Source organism: Mercenaria mercenaria, chromosome 15 (genome assembly GCF_021730395.1).
Source record: "Mercenaria mercenaria strain notata chromosome 15, MADL_Memer_1, whole genome shotgun sequence".
Taxonomy (NCBI): domain Eukaryota; kingdom Metazoa; phylum Mollusca; class Bivalvia; order Venerida; family Veneridae; genus Mercenaria; species Mercenaria mercenaria.
In genome coordinates this window covers 65,825,787-65,845,177 of record NC_069375.1, presented here as the reverse complement: position 1 = coordinate 65,845,177, position 19,391 = coordinate 65,825,787, and the positions used below count along the sequence as shown (strand labels likewise).

General features: G+C 34.7%; 1 protein-coding gene across 2 annotated transcripts; it reads right to left on the bottom strand.

Annotated features, from left to right (window-relative positions):
- Positions 1 to 1,725: 1,725 nt before the first annotated feature.
- On the bottom strand, positions 1,726 to 16,805 carry LOC123562614 (carbohydrate sulfotransferase 11-like). 2 transcript variants are annotated; one of them, XM_053525502.1, is made up of 2 exons: positions 16,408 to 16,805; positions 1,726 to 3,405 (listed from the first exon to the last, which is right to left on the bottom strand). In XM_053525502.1, the coding sequence occupies exon 2, from the start codon at positions 3,377 to 3,379 to the stop codon at positions 2,219 to 2,221; it is 1,161 nt and encodes a 386-aa protein (XP_053381477.1). In that variant the 5' UTR covers positions 3,380 to 3,405; positions 16,408 to 16,805; the 3' UTR covers positions 1,726 to 2,218. The 2 variants fall into 2 exon arrangements, with proteins under 2 accessions (XP_053381477.1, XP_045211176.2); XM_045355241.2 differs by lacking the exon at positions 16,408 to 16,805 and adding an exon at positions 9,996 to 10,296.
- Positions 16,806 to 19,391: the final 2,586 nt, after the last annotated feature.

Below are 19,391 nucleotides of genomic sequence, written 5' to 3'. Positions count from 1 at the left end.
GACTGTAATTTTGAACAAAAATAAGGTCTTTTATACAACTGTAAAATTTCGTACGTGAATTTTTGACTGTCAGGATTCCCCGGGTTTGCAGAATGCTGAGAATGCCGTATCTTGGCTGGGACGAAACAAATACTGCTTGAACGTTTGAAAGTGTCTATCTAGACTGCCTCACCGTTTGTCAGGATGACTGTAGTACAAGCTTACCAAATCATTATAGGGGCCTCCGCGTCCTCGTGGTTAAGGTCGCTGACCTCAAATCACTTGCCCTTCATCGGTGTGGGTTCGAGCCACACTTGGGGCGTTGAATTCTTCACGTGAAGAAGCCATCCAGCCGGCTTACGGAAGGTCGGTGGTTCTACCCAGGTGTCCATCTCGTGACGCAATAACGCACGAAGAGGCACCTGTGGTTTTATTTCATTATCAAGGCTGGAAAGTCTCCAAATGTCATATAATTGTGTTGGTGCGACGTTAAACCAAACAAAATAAAACAAAACATAATAGTAATCAAAAAGACGAATGACATTGTTTTAAGTACTCAAAAATCAATTGCGTAGATGTAGAATCAGATGTTTATTAATTTGGTTGTCTACTTTCCTATTTCTATTGATATGGCCGTGGCAAAAAAACAAACGACTACCGTTTTTTTTTTTTCAAACAAACAAAATAGTAATATTTTTGCATTAAAGCAATATGCGCAAAAATGCATATTTAATATCCAAGAAATTCAAACTTAAAATGTCAACAAAAATATTCTACTCCTAAGAATTAATCTTTCAGGTCTTGCTTAAAACATGTTGTTTGTCAGCTTTACTTGGAGGGTTGCTAGTTTGTTCCCCGTTATTAATATGTTGAAAATACATACTTCTTTACTTGAAACTGTACGTTGCGTCGTGTCCAAAAAAAATATGATACATCTGTAATCTAGGTATATTTTGATCAACTTCCACTGTCAAGTCTTCAACAGGTCACCATTTCTGTTTGGTTATATATATAAAAAAAAACGACAAGGCTTGGAATTTTGCAATATGTTTTTATACACTAGAGTGGTGGATTGGACAGTCCGATATTTAGAGGTGTGGTCAGTATATATATATAAATCAAGGATGTAGGATGTGGTCACATGTTTTAAATTCGGCTGCGAAAATGAGATGCTTTGATTACTTTAAAAAACATTGCTTAAGTAAAGGTTGCTGACATGACTCAACAAAAAAGAATATTTTCCTTGCCGCCATTTGAAAAATTGCCCTGCTGCTCCTTGACGATTCTCCCAGTTTATTATTCACATACATTTTTCAGTTTTTCAAGATTTGGAATATTTGCAAAAATGTACACATTTTTGATGGGTTTAAATTCTCACCTGCAAAATGCACGTCACAGGGTGACAGTTTAAATTTCCATTTTCTTACAAAGAAAATAATACTGCTTGCAATTGATACGTGCATACTTTATTTATCACATGTCACACACGTAGATCGTTCACGCCTACTCCTGCAGGGAACTATCTTAGCAACGCATTTATTTACCATGGCAACGTACCAACTCACTGCTTTGTTTGCCAGTTTGTATGTTTCGCCGATATAAAACTATAGACTCTGTGTTTTTCAGTTCATGACAGATGTGCTTAAGGAAATCTACCTTAATTTAACTATCAAAATTGTTAAAAGTTGTCATAACTCTTTTCCAAATAACACAAATAACAGGTTTTATAATTTATTTCTACCCGCACCACATTGATATAAAGATATCTATAAAATCATAGCAATATTCACTGAAAATGTTTCGTTTTTTTTTTCTTTTTCTTTTTTTTGAAAGAAAGTTTACTGTTCTCTACGAGCAAAGACTATGATTACTATATTACAAAAGCGGAACTTTAACTGTTTTGACCACAAATAAACACATCCCTGACTGATAAACCTTAAAAGCCCTAGGCGAGGCAACACAAGAGCTTGCATTAGTCTTAACAGTTTTGAAATCTAAATTTCTCATTCGGATCAATTTAAGACTCCAATCATAGGTAAATATTATCATTGAAGTTATATGTTACACTACTTGTATTTCATCGGAAAAATATGAGTATAGTCAAATAAGTACGAAGTTTAACTGAAAAGAGTATGTTATTAACTGAGTCACGTTTTACATTATTTTGGTACGCCAAGGTCAAAGAATTACGTTTTGGAAGTAAAGGATTTACGTTTTTGAAATTCATTCGTTACATATGTTAATACAATGTCGCTGGCAAAGGATCATAGCCAAACAACGTGAAGTCTAAGTGAAACAATCGTTGAATTCTCCAAATCATTGATATGTCAATATTTTGGTAAGCCAGGATTAAATGTTTACGTCTTTGCTTTTCCCGACTATCTGAATTCAGATAGGGGACTTTATTCAGTTTGAATTCGTACAGAACGGTTTCTGGGTTTCTAATTCTAAGCTTATCACCATCTGGGCCTCTGAATAATTCATCTATGAATTCCAAATTGTCGTCGATGCTACCAAGAAGTTTTAAACCATTCCAAAGACGCTGATTGATTGCATTGTATGTTTTTCTATCAATTTTACAGTTATGCTTTGAAAACCACGCTCGCCGGTGCGTGTAGTATGTTAATATTTGGCTTTCAATTCCCGTCTCCCCAGTGTAATTAGCTATATTTGGAATTTCTTCAGCGAAATAATTCTTCTTGTATATCTTTTCAAACAAATGTTGCATGTCATCTCTGAGAGTTTCTTGTTTAAGTATAACATCGTAATGTTTGGAGCAGGGATCACATAAAAGTGACACTGGGGCAAAATGCGGGTCAAGACTCTGTGATGTTGTTACGTATTTCAGAAATTGTTCAAAAGAAACGTCAGTTACTGAACAATACCACGTCTTCAAACGCTCGTCTTTGTTTTCTATCATATCTTTAAGCTTCTTTCTTGATACTCCTTTATTATATAGTGCATCTAAAACCACTGACATCTTATGAAACTTTTCTAGATATATCTTATCAATATAAGCGGAAAATAGACGTCTATAAGGGTCTCTTGTCACTAAGAATGACGTCTCAGCGTTTTTTAAGCATTGATTACTTGTTACGTTTTGAACTTCTCTTAGCCCGTGTAACTGGTGGCGAGGTAGGTTTCTAAAAATGACGGCCTTTTCCGGGTATTCCGAAATCAAGAGAGCTCTTCCAATGGACGAACTGGCTGCTTTCGGGACATGACAGGAACAGATGTTCGATATATCATAGAAGTGATACACACTCAATACCGATGGTGTTTGGTTGTTTACTGCACCAACTTCAAGTGTCCTGCAAATGTCTGCAACTCTTTCCGGCCTCTTGTAAACTGGTACCGATCCATTCAATCGGCTATTTGATATATACTGTCTCTCCAACATAGACCTTGAGACGGAGAATGCTTCGTCTGAAATGACATATCATAATGTTAATATACAGGGAAATAACTCTTCTTCAATGAATCAGGTCTAAGAGAGATAAGTGTATCCTTAACTCAGGAAATTGAAAGAAACAGAGGTAGCATTTTCATTCTTTTGGTACAAAATCATTTAATCTTTCGACCTTACCATCTCTTGAATTGGCGGCAATCATGAGTATGATACGAAAAACAAGAGGGCCATGATGGCCCTATATATCGCTCACCAGAGTTGATCTGGCCTACTGACCTAGTTTTTTACCCCACATGAGCCAGTTTCGAATTTTAACCTAGAGATCATCAAGACAAACAATCTGACCAGGTTTCATAAGGATTGAGTCACAACTGTGGCCTCTAAAGTATTCACAAGCTTTTCCTTTGATTTGAAAGGGTCACCTAGTTGTTGACCTCAAATGACACAGATTCGAACTTGACCTAGAAATTGTCAAGCTAAACATTCTGACCAAGTTTCATAAAGATGGGGCCACAAATGTGGCGTCTTGAGTGTTCACAAGCTTTTCCTTTGATCTTGCCTACTGACCTAGTTTTTGACCTAACGTGACCCAGTTTCAAACTTAGCCTAGAGGTCATCAAGACAAACATTCTGACCAAATTTCATAAACATTGAGTCACAACTGTGGTCTCTAGAGTGTTCACAAGCTTTTCCTTAAATTTGACCGGGTGACCTAGTTTTTGACCCAACATGACCCAGGTTCAAACTTATCCTATAGATAATCAAGACAAACATTCTATATAATTCTAATGAGTTTCAAACTTGAACTGTGATCTCTAGTGTTGACAAGATTTTCCTTTAATCTGGCCTTGTGACCTAGTCTTTGACCCCACATGATCCAGTTTCAAATCTGACCTAGAAATCATTTAGACAAATATTCTGACCTAGTTTCAAAAAGATTGAGTCGCCAATGTGGCCTCTAATGTATTCACAAGCTTTTCCTTTGAATTGACTGGGTGACCTAGTTTTTGACCCCACATGACCCAGATTCAAACTTGACCTATCAAGACTAACATTCTGACCATGTTTCATAAAGATTGGGTCAAAAATGTTGCCTCTAGAGTGTTCACAAGCTTCTCCTTTGATCTGGCCTACTGACCTAGTTTTTGACCCCACATAACCTAGTTTCGAACTTGATCTAGAGATCATCAAGACAAACATTCTGATCAAGTTTCATAAAGATTGGTCAAAAATGTAGCCTCTAGACTGTTCACAAGCTGTTCCTTTGATCTACTGACCTAGTTTTTGACCCAACATGACCCAGTTTCAAACTGGCCCTAGAGATCATCAAGACAAACATTCTGACCAAGTTTCATAAAGAATGGGTCACAAATGTGACCTCTAGAGTGTTCACAAGGCAAATGTTGACGGACGACGCACTGACGCACGCCGGACAATGACCGGTCATAAAAGCTCACATTGAGCACTTTGTGCTCGGGTGAGCTAAAAAAAACCCACTCCATATTACTTCAGTAAAGAGTGGCAGGTTTACGGATCGCCGGCTCGTAATCTCGCCACCGTTTTCTGTAATGATGTTTTTTTAATCAATCGTCTTCGATTTTTATTCATGTCAATAAATTTGCAGTTACTTGCGGTGAACAATTTTGTACAGCTACATTGGCTATAGGTTCACTGCCCAACGCCACATGCTTTATATTATGTTGAAATGTACCAAGAGACTACGTAGGCAACTAAAACATCGTCACTAAACAGGAAATGGTGTCTTACTTTTATTTCAAGCTTTTTTACCTAAAACGGAGATATATCTCATAAAATTTCATATTTCATATGTTATGTTTCTGCATGATTTGATTTGATGTTTTGTGTGTGTGTGTGTGTGTGTGTGTGTGTGTGTGTGTGTGTGTGTGTGTGTGTGTTCAGGTTTAACGTCTTTTTCAACAATTTATCAGTCATATAAACGACGGTGTCTACTTGTAGCAGTAAGCACAATGCCCAACTTTATAGTGCTGCCTCACTGGAATATCACGCCGTAGACACGTGACATGATACCCCACCCTGAGCGCCAAGCCAGGAAGCTACTCTTTAATACCATATTTTACGTATTTGGTATGATGCGGCTGGGAATCGAACCCACGACCTGGGATCGAACCCACGACCTCCCGCACTTGAAGCAGACGCTCTACCACTAGGCTACCGGTGCGGTTTTGATTTTATGTTGGGAATATAACTTTTATACTCATATATATTTTTTTGTTGGAGTTAACGTCGCACCGACACATGATAGGTCATATGGCGACTTTCCAGCTTTAATGGTGGAGGAGGACCCCAGGTGCCCCTCCCTCCGTGCATTATTTCATCACGAGCGGGCACCCGGGTAGAACCACCGACCTTCCGTAAGCCAGCTGGATGGCTTCCTCACATGAAGAATTCAACGCCCCGAGTGAGGCTCGAACCCACATCGACGAGGGACAAGTGATTTGAAGTCAGCGACCTAAACCACTCGGCCACGGAGGCCCCTTATAACTTTTATATAAATGTACAAAATATTATCAGATTATGAGAGAAGATATCCTCCTCACGACAGCTGAATATTTTCTGTTCAAGTAAACAAATTTATTTTTCATTACCCTAATTGATATTAAAGAGAACAAAGTGTCAACAGTAGTAAAATCATCTTCTTCCAAGAGATTGTATTCTATCTTTTTTAAACCATTTTACTGAAACAGATTTCAGATGCATGAAATACCAAAATATAAAAGAGACTGAAATTTCTAGATGCGTACATGTTGGATTACGTGCAAAACATTGTAACAATCTTGGGCCGCTACATGTACAAATACACGTTTAAAGTTTCAAGGTACTTCCGCCATCTTGAATTAAGAGTGACCTTCATTTGTGGTGTGAAAATATAGTGAACCAAATGCAGCTGTTCCATAGCACAAAAAAACAGCTCAGTTTGCAAGACCCCAACCAAAAATAGCTTTATAAAAAGTAAAACTGAAATTCGGAAATAAACAATGCAGATATTTTACTTGTATTTTTCCAAATATTCGGTTACCTTTATAAATTCTTTTCAATTATTTTATTAAAAGTTCATGAATGGCAAACGTTAGTTCAAAGTTTCAATTAATGCATCCGCTGGCTAAAAATATTAATGAAAAATCGGAACCTTTTCTAAAACAAAATTCAATTTCAATAATTTTCAAAAACTAGAAAAATATTGCACATTGTTTTTAATATATAAACAAAACAAAAATCGCAAAAATAAACCATTTTAGAACTATTGCGAGAACTAAACGTTTTAGCTGAACAACGCATTTCAAGACGACACAAAACTGATTTCTCTTTGTAAACAATGTCAAAGCACCTGAGGGAAATAGCTGAAAAAGTAAAAGTGCTTACTTGTTTTTGTTTTACGTCCTGTAGAAAACATTCAACTTGCAACTTTAAGGGGACGCATACTGCTTCTTTCACAGTTCATGCAGAAATGAGGAATGGTGCATATTGAGAAATTGATGGTGGGGAGATAAAAACATATTCTTAAATTGATATAATACTTATCGAGAGCTGTAATATTCAGTACTTTGTGGATATGGATGTGGTTCTACGAATAAGAAAACAGCGGTCTTTTTGAAAGTACATTCAAAACAAAATATTAAGCTTTTGTATAAGAAAAAAAAACGATTTTTACAATACCAGTGTAACAAATAATGTTGTAATTCTGCGGCATTCTTTCTAACGCACCAAGTTTGCTTAAACAGGTGAAAATTTACCGCCCAGTCATCTCAACTCGGGATGGACGCCATCTTTCTAACTGATAAAAAATGTAAACAAAAAATCAGAGTGGTATTAGCATTGGAAGGATATAACATGACATTCTACACAATGGATACCTTAGTACAAATATCTAAGATGCTGCACTGGTCTGGTGGGTTAAATGCATAACGTTGATCTCTTGAAATTGACCTTGAAACAGTGCTTAATTTTAGTTTATTTACATGGTTTTTAATTTTCCCACGACTTCTCGGCGATTCGCATCACGAGACTCCCGCGCATTTTGAACCTCGTGCTGAATAAATTGAATTTAATTTAAAGTATGTTGTCTCAGTTTAGCCTGTTATCTGTTAATTTTAGAGAACACACATTAAAGAAGAGGTTATGAAATTATACATGTGTACGAACTCTATATAATCGACGACAGAAAACAAATGTGCATTCGGCAAATAGCAAGACTATTATTTTCAGGTGTATACTAAACACTCATCCCAATGTTCGTTTTTTGTTTGTTTTTCAGATGAAAAACTCGTGATCCTTGGTTTCGTAGACAGTGTTAGTACTGAGCCGCTGCTTCCGCTGTTAGCATAGCAGCAAAGTCAATGGTAATTTCCATGCCGGCATTGCAATACACATTTATTACCAGTTTTAAATCTATGAAAGTATGAAAAATTAAAAAAATATCATTCTTTAACCGAGAGTCAAGATAAAAAAAACTTTTGAGATATTTCTGCTTTTTATCATCAGGTTTTCGTGTTAATGATTCATCTGATAGCATTTTGTTTCAATACGTCTAAATGTTTCGTAGTTATCTACAACTGTATACAAATTGTATTACCTCCTAACATATTTGGCTGTACGTCTTTTCTGCGATTTATTCTCACTGTGTTTAAACATTCTGCATAAATTCTCAAATTGTATAAAACATGGATAAAACAAAATTAGTAAGTTTACGACGCATGAAACATCTAATAAGGATTCATTGTACTCAACAGAAACGCTAAGGTCTAACTTGTCCCGGACCAGTATACCGAAATACAGTGACCCGATGTGTCAAGATTTTCTAGAAAAATATTTGCATATATCGTGATAAAGCAAATATTTCGATTGTTTATATATATACAACTACGTATGTGTGGAAAAGTTTAGTAATTCCAGTAGTTATCGCAGAAAGTGCCGAAAATTCCATTTCCGCCGAATTTTCCGTGAGATAAGTTAAACTTTTATCAAACTTGCACACTCCCTGAAACGCATTTTGAATCGTTGCTAAATCTTGTTCAAATTAAGTCTGAGACTTGTCTTACAGTTTTAGACAGTTTAGTACACCATACATAGAAAACATCTTGTCCACATATTGCACCTCTTTTAAGTATGCTGAAAATAGCAACATGTATTTTCATTTTAATGCATGCAATGGTCAGTTTTGAAAACAGATTTTATAATAAGCTAAGTTCTAAAACAATGCATTCATTAAGACAATTTTCCTATGCATTAACTGAAACTTTGAACTAACTTTTGCCATTCACGAATTTTTAATAATTGAAAAGAATTTACAAATTTGGAAAATTACAGGTAAAATATCTGCTATGTTTATACAGTTACTTTTGGTAGAGGTCTTGCAAACTGAGCTCTTTATGCTATGGAACAGCAGCAGTTGAAAGCTTTGGTTCACTATATTTTCACACCGCAAATGAAGGTCACTCTAAATTCAAGATGGCGGAAGTACGAGTACCTTAAATGAAAAGGCTTTCTTGTCCAAGAGAGATGTGTAAAGCGAAAAAAAACCAACTATGTTTACACACTGCGTTTATTCTTTAAATGTAAAGGATCTGTAACAGATCACAAGAGCCTGAAATTCTATCCAAAAATCACGAAATGTCTGTATATGAAAAAAAGACCCCCCTTCTATATAATAAAAAGCTACAGGAATGAAACACATTCACTCCCCACCCACCACGAGAAAACAAGAAAATTTCAAGGTAAGCAGTGCGAGTGTTCTCGGGTGGCGTAATTATCTAAAGGCAACTAAAATATATGCGTTGCTGTGCTTACTGGTCGCTTCACCGTATTAACTAACACGAATTCCTTTGTAATATATTAAGAAGTTATATTAAAATAAATCAATTACATATATGACAAATATACGCAATTAGCTGAGATCACTTTTGCTACAAAAACTGAAAAATTTGTTATGTGTCAAAATCTAGGACATGACTTTAACACCAAATAAAACTTCATCAGTAAATTTTATGTTCAAAAACGCAACTGACTTGTCGTTCATACACATACAAGAGTCCAAAAAAATAATTTTCATCTTGTAATCAAAACCAACAAAAAAGTGGTGGTCGTTGCTAGTTATGCATATCGAGATTAGAACACAGTTACACAGTATGCGTACAACAGGTCTAGGAAGGTGGTATATTTACAGATTATCTAAAATTTACAGATTGTGTGTATGAAACCTGATGAAATTACATTTATTCTCAAAACCATAAATTAATGTCATTTGTGAGTTTCAACCATTTTTGTCGACTTTGAAGTTTTGGCATTTTCAGAAAAATCAAAGTTAACAGAACTGACTGAAAGTTACAACTGACCTTTATTCAGGCATACCATAAGTAAATAAACCAATTTCAAGCTGAAATTTTGAGTCTAAATATGATTTTTAGCAGTTTTCAAATACTTGATCTGTAAATTTATAGATTGAAAAATCTGTAAATTTACAGATAATCTGTAAATATAGCACTTTCCTAGACCTGTACAAGACAGTATGAAATTAATAACTAACAAACTACTAGTTTAAACTAACAAAATAAGCAAACTTTAAACTTACCGCCTCTAACAATACCGTCAAATATTATGTAGAACACTTTTGTGAAACATAACACAAATATTCCATATAGAACACATTTCCGACTTTTCATCTTTAAGAACTGTCAGAGTTAGCTGGAGTTAGTAGATAGTTAATTTAATCGTTTTTCACTTTCTATATTTTATTTACTAAAATTCTTCACAAGGCTTTTAATAAGGAAAATTGTAAAGTACTTTGATAAACCGCAACACACAATTGTGGTATCAATTTGCAGTCATGCAGCCACGTTTCCATTAAAGACGCGCCACAAAATAACTGTACTCTTTTGAATTTTCATGATGGTAACTATACATAACTTGCATGAAAAATACGAGATATACAAGTATTCAGTTTCAAATTGACTATGACATGTATTAGGCCAATACAATGTGTTTAATGTGTTAACATTTTATTGAATTAATGGATCAATATGTACAGAAATCAGTGTATTTAGTTAAATTTCAATCACATTTTGTCTCTACGGTGTCAGATAATTTATTCATCTATATTCTTAAAACTATGCCGAAAACAAATTGACTGAATAAGTTTGCAGATAAAGTTGTGAAACACGTCTATTCAGGCAGGGCCTAAATTGTCCACACCTGAAAACTTGTAGTATAGCTGTATATTACATGTATTATAAGAAAGATTTTCATGAAATTCTCGTGGTGGGTTTTCAAAATACACTATATCTATTGTAATCAGTTAACCAAATAAAACCTACACGTTTATTTACAACTCGTAAGAAAGACACAAAGCGACTGATATTTTGTCATTTTGAGCGCTTTTGCGATTGCATCTAAGTTGGGGTTTTTTTCGTGTAAATGCAGGAAAGAGTCATAAGATACGTCAAATAAGCACACAAGTCTTTTATCCTTTTCGTAGCAAGACATTTTCCCCTGGTTTCTCTTTTGATTTCAGACAATTCTAATTATATAAATTTCATCATACCAAAGAAATGCAATGGTTGAGATAAAAACTTTTTTAAATTTTCAAAATATCTTCATTAGTTAATTTACTTTGTAAATTTCAGCCATTTTTGACAGCATTTTTTTTTATTTGACTTTATCAGTGAACGGATTGTTATAAAACTTTCACCTGAAATAATTGCGTGCAAAAGTTTTGTAAAATTCCAATTTTTAATTGTGATTTGCCGGATTTCCGCTTTTAATTATTATGAAATCACAATCTCTTGAGATATTTCAAAAATGAAAAAGATTTTACCAACATCATCAATGCCATAACAATACATTATTTAATTTCGAACTTATTTTTGTAACCTAGACTTCAAGTGATTCTGTTTTTCAACAGACTATAATTTGTACTTCTTACTAGAATATTGTTCTACGAATAAATGTCACAGAAATGCCCCTCCTGTAATCCTTAGTACATTTGTAACTGACAATAATGATAGTGTGAAACTACTTTCCTACTGCCAAGAGCAGGGTGAAAACCAAACCATCTGTTTGACATATTGATTCACTCCTCTGTGCGTGCGTGCGTGTGTGTGCGTGTGTGTGTGTGTGTGTGTGCGTTCGTGTGTGTGCGTCCGTGTGTCTGTCTGTTCATCACAAATCTTCTCCGCACTCTAAGTCGAACATTTTTCATCCGATCTTCACCAAACTTGGACGAAATGTGTTTGCCAATAAACCCTCGACCAATTTCGATAACTAGCCAAATCGGCACAAGCACTTCAGAATTATATCACTTGAATTACCGAAAATCGCTTTGTACACAGATGCCAATGATACATGTATTGGTGCATGGTTGAAGCAGATACATAACTCTAAAGATGATTAGGCAGTTGTGGGAGACATGCGCTTGTCTCAAAAACAGCTCTAGTATACAGTACATTTTCACGATCAAGTTTTGTTACAAGTCGAAAGATTTCCTGCGGCCAGAAGTTATACCAGGCTAAAAGTAACTTATGAGTGAATATCGTACTTGTTTTTTTATCATACCATTACGCTTTACATAGGAAAAATAACTCCATTCTACATGTTGTACAAGTAGACCTATGAAATATATATTTCTTAATTCTGAAAGTTATTGTTCTGAGCAAAAATAACTATATTTCCCTTTCATGTATGGCATAACTTTTAGCTCAACAGGCCACATTCCTTGACTATTGAAATACTTTACTAGAACTATTACAAATGTGATTCATGCCTTCACTTGGACTTAATTGACATATAGAGCAAAAAAAAAAAAAAAAAAAAACAACAAAAAAAAAAACAAACTCAAGACCATAATCCATGAAATTAAACAAAGAGGAATCTTAAAAATCCCTTATGCACAACTAGGTATCAATATTGATCACCACTGAAAGATTTAATAAGTTATATGAAATAATAAATAAGGAATTCAGGTCACAAGACATTCTCTATATATATCATACAGAGTGTCAGCTTTATTGCAATAACGGCGTTCCATAAATGCGATAAGCCAATCGCAAATCGGTAAAATATCACGTGAAATCGCCCAGTCTCCATGTGCTTTACTACTTGTTGCATTCCAATATATAAGGATATACCAAGTATTCCTTTACCTACCGCTTTTACTCGAACCATGTAGGAGTGTGTCATCCATCGTTGCATGTTGTTAAACGTTCTGGAACGACTATGTTAGACTTTCTGGGATGACTTACCCTCTTGACTAACCCGCATGTTAAACATAAATGTTAGGTACCCTAAAATTAATACAATAGTAAGAGGCTAACGAAGCACAAAAAAAACTTAAATGTGCTTATGGTCGTGCATTTGGGAAATGTCTTTCGCTATGTTGGACGTAAGTCATTCGGGAAAGTCTAACCCATAACTGGACGATAATCGTTCATAACTGGACGTTAGTTGTTCAAGAACGTATAAACCTAACAGACGGTTTGTCATTCTGAAACGCCTAACTTAGACAGGAGGGCCATCTAACTCAAACAGGTGGGTAAGTCATTCCGGAATGTTAACTCAGACTTACCGAATTGCTAACGCAAACACAAGGGCTGGTCACTCTAAAAAGCTTTTTTAACTAAGGCAGGCAGGTTAGTCCGGAAGTCTTACCCAAAGACGTGAGTTTGTCACGTAATAACGTCTAACTTAAACGGGAGGGTCAAACATTTCAGAATGCTTACTCAGACAGGTGAGCAGTCCGGCACGTCTAACTAAAACGATGAGTTTTTCATTCCTGAACGTCTTACTCAGACAGGTGGATAAGTTATTCTGGCACGTCTCTACCAGACAGGTTGATCAGTCATTCCATAACTTCTTACTCATACAGGCAGGTTTGTCCGGCACGTCTATCCAAAACAGGCGGGTAAGTCTTTCCAGATTGTCTTATTCCGACGGTCAGGTTAATCATTCTCTGAAGTTGGTACATGTATTTGTCGTTCCAGAATGTTTTGCATGCCATTTGGATGCTCCATAAGCGATATATGATTACCATATACATCGCCAGATGCGGAGAACTGATAAGTACATTTGTAAATGACGACTGGGTATAGTCTTAGAACAATGCTGATTCATGGAAAGGAACTTTAACCACTTAACGGTTGATTTAAATTTATATCTGGGTTAGAAAACTAAAACCGAAATTCACAAAAACCCTGTAACCGGGTAGGTGGATCAAACCGATGTAGCCGATCGGTTACATTTCAATGATATTTTATTTTATGTGAATTTCATTTTTAAACTTCAGCATATACTCTATCAATTTCAGTGGTTATTAAGTCACTATGGTCTTATAATAATTTTGGAAATGTTACCGTCAAAATACTAAATTCATGCGATAATTTCGTTTTTATTTACAATGTATTTCAAATTCATAAAGATATCTTATGTGCATCTTTCACAAAGGTAATATCTTTTTCAGTTTGTTACTAACCAAAATGTAGAATATCCTCTGTATATGAATTTGGTTTGACTGATGTTTAAACTATGATAAACTATATATAATTATCAAATATCACGTATAACAGTTATGTTTGAAGAAGACTTCCAGTGCTTTAGCGGAAGTACACATTTGCTGTGCACATAGCTGCACATGTATTAGGTGTGCTCAGCTTTAGACCAAACACGTTGTACTGTTTTTACACACAAACATGTTAATGTTATGTTTAAAAAGATACTGTGAAGTTTTAATTGATATTAAATTATTAATTTCAGATATGTATTTGGATTTAACATACATTTAAACGACTACGAGTAGTATGATACAGATAAATATTAATTTTAATTAAAATCCCAGCCCTACGAACAATCAAATACCCGTTTTGCTGAATTACAGGGCAAAATTCATTTATATCTATAGTAGGTTAAAATCAAAGTACTGATAGCACAGTACTGATGGAAGGTAATTTATGTAAGTAACATGCATGATCCAAAAATGGCATAAGCGCTAACAGCGCTTTGATAGTTAGAAATTCAATACATGTAGGATTTGATTCGGCTAACTACATAATCAGTATTATACTGTGCTTTGGTTATATATACATTTATGCATTAAAACCCCTGTAAAGTAAAAAGATATGAAGTAAAAGCATGCAGCCGATATTTATTCGTAGTAAATTACTGTGCCATTTATATAAATACTTAAAATATGCTAAACCATTTTACTAGGCATGAGTACTTGTAAGCTTGTGATCAAATCCACAGCTGCGTCAAAGATGGTAATAGATCTACAGTAGGCCAAATTTTCTAGTCTATAACGATAAAGACGTCAGATGTGCTCAACTATTCCGCATTGAACTACATTGTACGGAGGATAGATACGAAATAGTTGTGAGACAGTCTATTCCTGATTAAAGTCTGTGCAGAAACATATTGAAGTTGATTTTGATAAATCGTTGGGAAAAAAAAGGCTACTACTGTCACATTTCATGGGGTTCAAATAAGTGTGTATTGCTTTTTAGTAAAAACATCTACGTCGGTAAATACTTATACTTCTGACATATCTGTTTTGTTACAATTTCTTACTGAAAATAATCCTATGCTAACAGATAATTACCCATTAAAAGGTTTTGTCTGGCCTTAGGCTAACAAATTATGATTTAATCGCCCAACAAGTATGAATAACTTACACAATACGTGATAAACACTGCATTGTGTTATAAATACCAGTCACTTTAATTAATAGAACTGACATGACAAGAAGTGTTTGAGACAAGAATTTTATTGCTTTTTAAGTTTTAATTTGTCCAGGGTTTTAAAAACCAGAACAACTTGCATTGTTCAAAGTGTTTTTATTCCAAAGTATGTTTTATTGCTATTACATTTGGAAATAAATCTGCTATGTACACGTTGGTAACTTTTGCTACATTGTATCTTATATGGCGTCCTAACAAAGTCATTGATACTATCACTGATACAAAAACTGGACGGTTTATTTTTGAGTGCGGCTAATCTACGAGCTCGTTTTGCCTGTAGTGAAATGGTGGCTTATTTTCGAGACCGGCTTATTTTCAAAATCGGTTTATTTTCGGGATTTCAGGGTATGTTAAACATGCTAGAATAATTATAATATCTTTACTATACCCATATATTTTATAATATAATGTTATTAATCAAGCAATTTCATACTGGCCTTTTTATTTGTTATTATTCAGTATATTCTTAATATATATTTTTTATATATATCTTTTTTCTCTCTCTTTCATGCATGATGCCAATCTGTTTTTATTGTGATAACATTGTAGATGACAGAGGCGGGTGTGGCACTGTGTATGACCCTCTCAGGCCCCTTTTCCCTCTCTACATCTTTCTTTCGGTAGGTTTGGATAAGTACTTTACTTGGGGAATTAGGTTTTCTGTCTCACACTTGTCACATACCCGACTGTCAACTACTAATTCCTTATTTATGCCCATAGACTTGTATTTTTTACTTGCATGTACCAATATAATATGCTTATCTTTTTTATGCTATGCTTTAACCATGTACTTTTCTTTTACAGCCTCTTTTAATAGTTATATTATTTTTACATATGTTTGTCGGGAAATAGCTTTAAGCTAATGTTTTTGTTATATATAGTATTCGACGTTAAATAAAGTTTCTTGTATCTTCTTGTATCTTGTATCTTGTAAGGGTTGTCGTATTGGCACGAGGCCGTAGACCGAGGGCCAATATGACTGCCCGAGGACAAATAACTAGGCCAATATGAAATCGCTTGATTAATGATAATATTAATATTCAACTTTCGACTGTTGGCGGTAAAAGTATAAGAACTTTGTGGGTTACCTTATGGTAGCTATGCATGTTAATGTGAAAAATCTTGACAAGTTATTTAGATTCATCTTAGAAATCATTATCATTTTAGCCGGTAAAACTTAATGAGTTGTATATAGGTACTAGAGAATAATTGTTTAGAGATATTTTTGATGTGATATAATCAAGAGTAGATAGAACTTACCTTTGTTTTTTGAATTCTGATTTATTTTCTTTAGTGAGTTATCTTATCATTTGAATTGTGGTAAAACTGCTTTTAATTTCCTTTTAGGCTGCATGCAACGAAACACAAAATTGTACACATATATGTTGATCAAGATAATATAACCAACCAAGCACATATAATACACTCCCATGCCTCGTTTAATTCTTATCCGAAATTGTTTGCAGTTCACAACTGACACTCTTGGTCGCCAATTTATTCATCCACTTTCCAGTATTTGAATCGCTATTTATCATTGCACAAATAGTCCATAATATCAAAATGTCTGCTAAAAATAAGTCTCATCCTTTAAATTAATCTGAGTTTCCGTATTTTCACTTTATTTTCCTTGACAACTGCCAGAATTTCTGACAGGAAACACTTGCATTTTACACAGTACCGAATAAGTGAAAATATCGTTGTAATCTATGATTGAAGACGTACATCCCGCTCAGTCATACTTGGTTATTACATGAACATGTCAGATTATTTTTTGTCAAAATGTGAAAAAACTGTAATCTATAACTCTGATGTAAAACAAAATGGCGTCATTTAAAAATCTAACGGAAGTGAGTTCTCCATATTGGCCCTCTCTTTTAAACCAATCAAAATGCTTGAATTCCGTATTGGCCCTGTTTTTCTCGTATTGGCCCTGTTTTCTCATATTGGCTCAGTTATGTTTTGTATTAGTTCTGTCTGTTTCATATGATGTTTGCAATTGATCTAATACAGTCTGTAATATTGTAAAGTTGAATAATAATAATCGATTTTTCTACTATTTGTTCATAATATAGTCGTTATTTTAGATATATCTTGTACAGATATATGGTAAAGAAGAAATATCAGAATATGTTAAATAGAGATATGAAACATAGTAATATCTTTATTATACCCATGTATGCTAAAACTATAGATATCTCAACTTTTTGATTATGATAATGTCGTCATTTTCAGTCAAACCATATACATAAATATAGAATAGAAGAAATATCAGAATATATCAAATAGAGATAGGTAATATCTTTATTTTATTCTATACCTATTCCATCTATCCAATCGCGAACGTTCATTTGCAACACGTGACCGTACAATATATTACGGTATTTGGATGCACGTGCGTACAAAAATCCTGTATTTTCTGTATTTGGACGCACGCGCGTACAAAAAATCCTGTATTTTCTGTATTTGGACGGTTTAGCAGTCCCATGTTAAACATACGGTAAAGCCCGAAACGCGTGAAATGTTCCGAATGTAATCGGATGAAGTAGGCACTCTATGTACAGAGTTTGATTATGCGTCTTGAAATCTGGATTTAATTTGAGTTTTTTTGTTTACAACACACAAAAACGATTCAAGGGATAACAATGTTATCTGATTTAGATATTAAAACAGTCGTTAATAATCAAAAACTTAAAAATACAGTAAAAAGGATCATCAGATGTTGGAATATTTGAAAAGTCGCGTAAAGAAGCCGTTCCGGACGAAACCTAGAAATTGGTATCAGCCCTGACTGTCTGAATAGCTACCTCAGCAGTTTTTATTTAAAGGTTAAGAAACAAAATGGAGAAGAGTATGAATGGCAACGGACGGGCGGCCAGCATCCAAAACATGTCTGCTCTATAATTCAGTTTTCGTCGGATCTTCACCAAACTTGCTGACAATGTTTGTGGGCATTACATCTCGGCCAGTTTCGATAACGAGCCAAATTGTACCAGACACTCTTTGATTATTGTCCTTGAATTACTCGAAAAACGGGGAATTTAGCCTTGTCCGCTCTTTTAAGTCGAACAGTTTTCATCCGATCTTCACCAAACTTGCTGACAATGTTTGTGGGCATAATATCCCGGCCAAGTATTATTATTACCCAAATCGCCAAATGGCTGTTGTAGGGAGGTTGCACCATATACTTTTTTTAATGATGATACGCAGAAAAAAACAACATTCAATGAATTGCGTATATTACGTATGAAGTGAAATAAATATAGAATAAAAAGGTTATTTAAGGTCTAACATTGTTCTGTATAATATATATTTGCACTCGTACCAAGCTGGGAGAAACTAGAAAAGGCAATATTCAGTGAAACATTTTTAATTTAAACTATTATTATAGTAAGGTAAAATAGATATAGAATAAAAAGGTTATTTAACATTGTACTGTACAATACGACATATATTTGGACTCGTACCCAGCTGAGAAAACCATATTGAACTCGCCTAGCGGCTCGTCCAATATGTTTTTCTCAGCTGGGTACTCGTCCAAATATATCTCCGTATTGTACAGAACAATGTTAAATAACCTAATAATATCCATGTATTCAGATTAACGTTTTTTATTTTATTTTGGTACACTCATGTCAAAGATTTATGGTTTGGAAGTAAAGGATTTACGTGTTTGAAATTCATTCGTCATATAAGTTACAATGTTGGTGGCAAAGGATCATAGCCAAACAATGAGAAGTCTAAGTAAAACAATTGTTGTATTCTCCCAATCACTGATATGTCAATATTTAGGTAAGCCTGGATTAAATGTTTACGTCGCTGCTTTTTGCGACTATCTGAATTCAGATATGGGATTCTATTAAGTTTGAGTTCGTACAGAACGGTTTCTAGATTTCTAATTCTAAGCGTTTCACCAACTAGGCCCCTGAACAATTCATCTATGAATTCCAAATTATCATCAATGCTACCAAGAAGTTTTAAACCATTCCACGGACGCTGATTGATTGCATTGTATGTTTTATATCAGTTTTGCAGTCATGTTTTGAAATTCAGACCCGCCGGTGCGTTTAATAGGGGATGAAAATCCCCGAGACGGTAACGTCCATATATAGTTATTCGTCTTTGTTGTCTGCATATACTGAGGCAATGTTTTCGATGTTTTCCGGTTCCGGTTTATGTACACAACGCAGACTGGTTGTCTGCAAGAACATCCGATCATCCCGAGTCAGTCACAGAAATTCGTAAAC